This window comes from Micropterus dolomieu, linkage group LG17 (assembly GCF_021292245.1).
Source record: "Micropterus dolomieu isolate WLL.071019.BEF.003 ecotype Adirondacks linkage group LG17, ASM2129224v1, whole genome shotgun sequence".
Taxonomy (NCBI): Eukaryota; Metazoa; Chordata; class Actinopteri; order Centrarchiformes; family Centrarchidae; genus Micropterus; species Micropterus dolomieu.
Window position 1 is genome coordinate 36,693,985 of NC_060166.1, and position 4,328 is coordinate 36,698,312.

A 4,328-nucleotide genomic window follows, 5' to 3' on the forward strand; every position below is an offset into this window, starting at 1 on the left:
AACAACCTTGCTAGATACAAGCTTGACATGTTATCTATTTCACATAGCTAACGGTACCGTTCATAGTAAAGTTACGTTACTACTACGGCAGCCACTAATTGCTGCTAACTTCTACTATAATTCAAATAACCGAAGATAAACTTTGAATGCCAACGAATCAACGTACACTTATAACTTGACATTTAAAGCAGATGTCGGCAAACTGACAGGGAGTAACATTAACTTTATGGTAACTTAGCCAGTGAAGTTTTGCTCAGTTTAGCTAGCTGCACTTAGAATCGTGTTTTACTCGCTCACAACTTATGACTAAAAATAAACGCCATACGCATCCTCCACAGTAACATTTTCCTCGCGCACCAGGCGCCGCCCCATCGCCCAGCAGTTAAAGATCAGGGAGAAAAAAACACCTCTGAATGAACAAACTGTTCAAGTGAAAATTTAGAGGGAGAAAATACGGCCTGTAATATTTCATAACATCTCATTATACCGACATAAAGAAAGAGATTTTATTAACGTTTTGATTTTATGAATTGCACTTTAGTATTGTCATTTTTTGTAAACAATATTGCGTGTTAATATAGTCACAGTCAGCGTTTAAGGACATTGTCGCCGTATCGATTTAGTCACGGGAAAAAAAGGTCGTTGACAAATATATTTTTAGTTTCGTCTGACAAAAGTAACACTGGATGATAGCGACCCTTCCAGGCCCTGAGGCAGCGAAGCAGTCCCAAACCATGATGCCCCCTCCACCATACCTCACAGCTGGGATGAGATTTTCATGTTGCTGTGCTGGGACTCTTTTTCCTCCACATGTAGGGTTGTGTGTCCCTTCCAAACAACTCAACTTTGGTTTCATCTGTCCACAGAATATTTAGCCAGTAGTGCTGCGAAACATCCAGGCGCTCTTTGGCAAACTTCAGACGTGCAGCAGTGGTTTTTTGGACAGCAGAGGCTTCCTCTGTGCCGTCCTCCCATGAACTCCATTCTTGTTTAGTGTTTGACGTATCGTAGAGTCATCAACAGAGATGTTAGCCTGTTGCAGAGATTTCTGTGAGTCTTCAGCTGACACACTCGGATCCTTCTTAACCTCACTGAGCATTCTGCTCTGTGCTCGTGCAGTAGTCTCTGCAGGACGGCCAGTCCTAGAGAGAGCAGCAACAGTGCTGAACTTTCTCCATTTACAGACAGTTTTTCTCACTCTGGACATTAATACTTCTGTAACCCTTTCCAGCTTCATGCAAGTCAACAAATCTTTATCTGAGGTCTTCTGAGAGCTCTTTTGTTCAAGGCGAGGTTCACATCAGGCAATGCTTCATGAGAAAAGCTAAATTTAAATTGGTGTGTGTTTTTTTTTTTTTTTAGGGCAGAGCAGCTCTAACCAACACCTCCAATCATCTCTCCTCCTGACTCCAAGTAGCTTTTGGAGAAGTCATCAGGGGTTCACATCCTGTTTCAACGCTGCTCCGTGACTGTTTACATGAAACATATAACTGTTTGTGGGATTAGATTAAGCAGACTGTGTTTGTCTGTTAGGTGAAGATCAGATATTAAGTACTTCCAAAGGGATCACGTACTTTTTCCTGCGACTGTATTTAAAGGTATTCATTAAGTTACAGATTTCTTTTAGTATTGAAAGTGTGAGTTCGGTTTATTGTTGAGTATTTTCTCCTGAAATGTACAAGGACTCTGTAGTTTACTGCACAGAGATGTGATGATACTGCTGTAATAATCCATCTGTACAACTGCAGTATTCTTTACTTGCAGTATTTCTGTATACCTGTAGTATTTCCACTGTCAGTTTGTTCACTGCTGTGGAGCTGTCTGTACTGTGTTCTTCATGTATTTATACTTCACGGTGCTGTCTGCAGAGTCTCAGGAGCTTCCTGTGCGAGTGTCGGGGTCAGAGGTCACAGCTCCATGTGGTCTGATAGACGATGAGAGAACATGACTGTGGACAGAGCGAGTCGGCGTCTCGACAGCCGCCCCATGGTGCTCTGCCGGGGTCAGAGGTCACCCTGCAGCAGGTCCAGGTGAGGAGGGGGGGTCAGAGGTCACCCTGCAGCAGGTCCAGGTGGGGGGGGGGGGGGGGGGGGGGGGTGTCAGGTGTGATCACCGTATGATCACACAGATCAAGCAGCAGGTGTGATCTGTGAGCTTCTCAGTGAAACAGCAGAAAAACGTGTTCTGCTGCAAGAAAACGTTCAGACTCGACGTGAGTCCAGACGCATCTGCCCCCCCCCCCTCCTAGCTGATCAGTCCTAATCAATACAACAGTGACACAGGAAGAGCAGCTGAAGGAGAGTGTGAAGCTCCTTTTACATCAAAACAACCATGAAGCTTCTCTCTTACATCCCCTCTTTGTTTACATGAAGCCCCGCCTCCTGCTGCTGCCCAGCTGATGCTGAGGGGAATCCAGCCGTCTGATTGGCTGAGTCTCCCCGGGGCTGCGAGGCTTCTGATTGGCCGAGGCCGTTTGAATGAATGGGATGTGTGTGAGCATCATGAGGCAGCAAACGTGAGTCCTGCACGTGCTCAGTAGCAGCTCATCTGCTCGGGTGAGCTGAGCGCGCTCAGAGAGGAGGCTGTGACACGCACACACAGAGGACTGAGTTAATGTAATCATTATACAACTGAGACAGATAAATGCTGCTCTCTGATTGGCTAACTAAATACATTTACTCAAGTACTGTAGTACATGTTTGAGGTACTTTGAGTATTTCCATTTGAAGCTGCTTCATACTTTACATAAATTTAACCGACAGCTTCAATTACTGTTCAGATTAAAACTGAAACAGGAAACAGACTTTCAAATTAAAACTTAAACAGGAAACAGACTTTCAAATTAAAACCTAAACAGGAAACAGACAATGAGTTTCAGATTAAAGCTGAAACAGGAAACAGACGGTGAGTTTCAGATTAAAGCTGACTGGGCTGCTGAATTTTAGTTTTTATACAAGCTTTGTGAAATATGTCCAAATATTTGTACAGGACCATGAACAATGTCTTCTTTGTGTGTGTGCTCTCAGGGTGTGTTGGGTTTGTGTGAGGATGGATCAGCTGGTTACCATGGAGAAGAGCTGGAGGAGGGCGAAGCTAAAGACACAGACCAGAACACAGCAGGTGCAGAGAAGGACAGGTAACACGCACACACCAAAGACACACAGCTCAGGTGTGTTTGTATCCTCTGGTGTGTTTTTCCCCTCAGGTGTGTTTGTGTCCTCTGGTGTGTTTTTCCCCTCAGGTGTGTTTGTGTCCTCTGGTGTGTTTTTCCATTCAGGTGTGTTTGTGTCCTCAGGTGTGTTTGTGTCCTCTGGTGTGTTTTTCCATTCAGGTGTGTTTGTGTCCTCAGTTGTGTTTTTCCCCTCAGGTGTGTTTGTGTCCTCTGGTGTGTTTTTCCATTCAGGTGTGTTTGTGTCCTCTGGTGTGTTTTTCCATTCAGGTGTGTTTGTATTCTCAGGTGTGTTTTTCCCCTCAGGTGTGTTTGTCCCCTCAGGTGTGTTTGTGTCCTCAGGTGTGTTTTCCCCTCAGGTGTGTTTGTGTCCTCAGGTGTGTTTTCCCCTCAAGTGTGTTTGTGTCCTCAGGTATGTTTGTATCCTCAGGTGTGTTTGTGTCCTCATGTGTGTTTGTGTACTCATGTGTGTTTGTGTCCCCTCAGGTGTGTTTGTGTCCCCTCAGGTGTGTTTGTGTCCTCATGTGTTTTTGTGTCCTCAGTTGTGTTTGTGTCCTCAGGTGTGTTTGTATCCTGAGGTTTGTTTGTGTCCTCAGGTGTGTTTGTGTCCCCTAGGGTGTGTTGGTATCCTCTGGTGTGTTTTTCCCCTCAGGTGTGTTTGTGTCCTCAGGTGTGTTTGTGTCCTCAGATGTGTTTGTGTCATCAGATGTGTTTGTGTTCTCAGGTGTGTTTGTGTCCCCTCAGGTGTGTTTGTGTCCCCTCAGGTGTGTTTGTGTCCTTATGTGTGTTTGTGTCCTCAGGTGTGTTTGGATCCTCAGGTGTGTTTGGCCCTCAGGTGTGTTTGTGTCCCCTAGGGTGTGTTGGTGTCCTCTGGTGTGTTTGTGTCCCCTCAGGTGTGTTTGTGTCCTCAGGTGTGTGTGTGTCCTCAGGTGTGTTTGTATCCTCTGGTGTGTTTGTGTCCTCAGGTGTGTTTGTGTCCTCAGGTGTGTTTGTATCCTCAGGTGTGTTTGTGTCCTCATGTGTGTTTGTGTCCTCAGGTATGTTTGTGTCCTCAGGTGTGTTTTTCCATTCAGGTGTGTATGTGTCCTCTGATGTGTTTTTCCCCTCAGGTGTGTTTGTGTCCTCATGTGTGTTTTTCCCCTCAGGTGTGTTTGTGTCC

General features: G+C 45.4%; 1 protein-coding gene across 1 annotated transcript in view; it reads left to right on the top strand.

The window, feature by feature from the left end:
- The first annotated feature begins 1,871 nt into the window (after positions 1-1,871).
- Positions 1,872-4,328, top strand: part of abcc5 (ATP-binding cassette, sub-family C (CFTR/MRP), member 5) — a 28,449-nt gene continuing 25,992 nt past the window's right edge. Inside the window, exons 1-2 of the mRNA XM_046074999.1 lie at positions 1,872-2,030; positions 3,027-3,136. Coding sequence (XP_045930955.1) covers positions 1,935-2,030; positions 3,027-3,136 — 206 coding nt within the window. The 5' untranslated portion in view covers positions 1,872-1,934. The remainder of the gene's footprint in view (positions 2,031-3,026; positions 3,137-4,328) is intronic.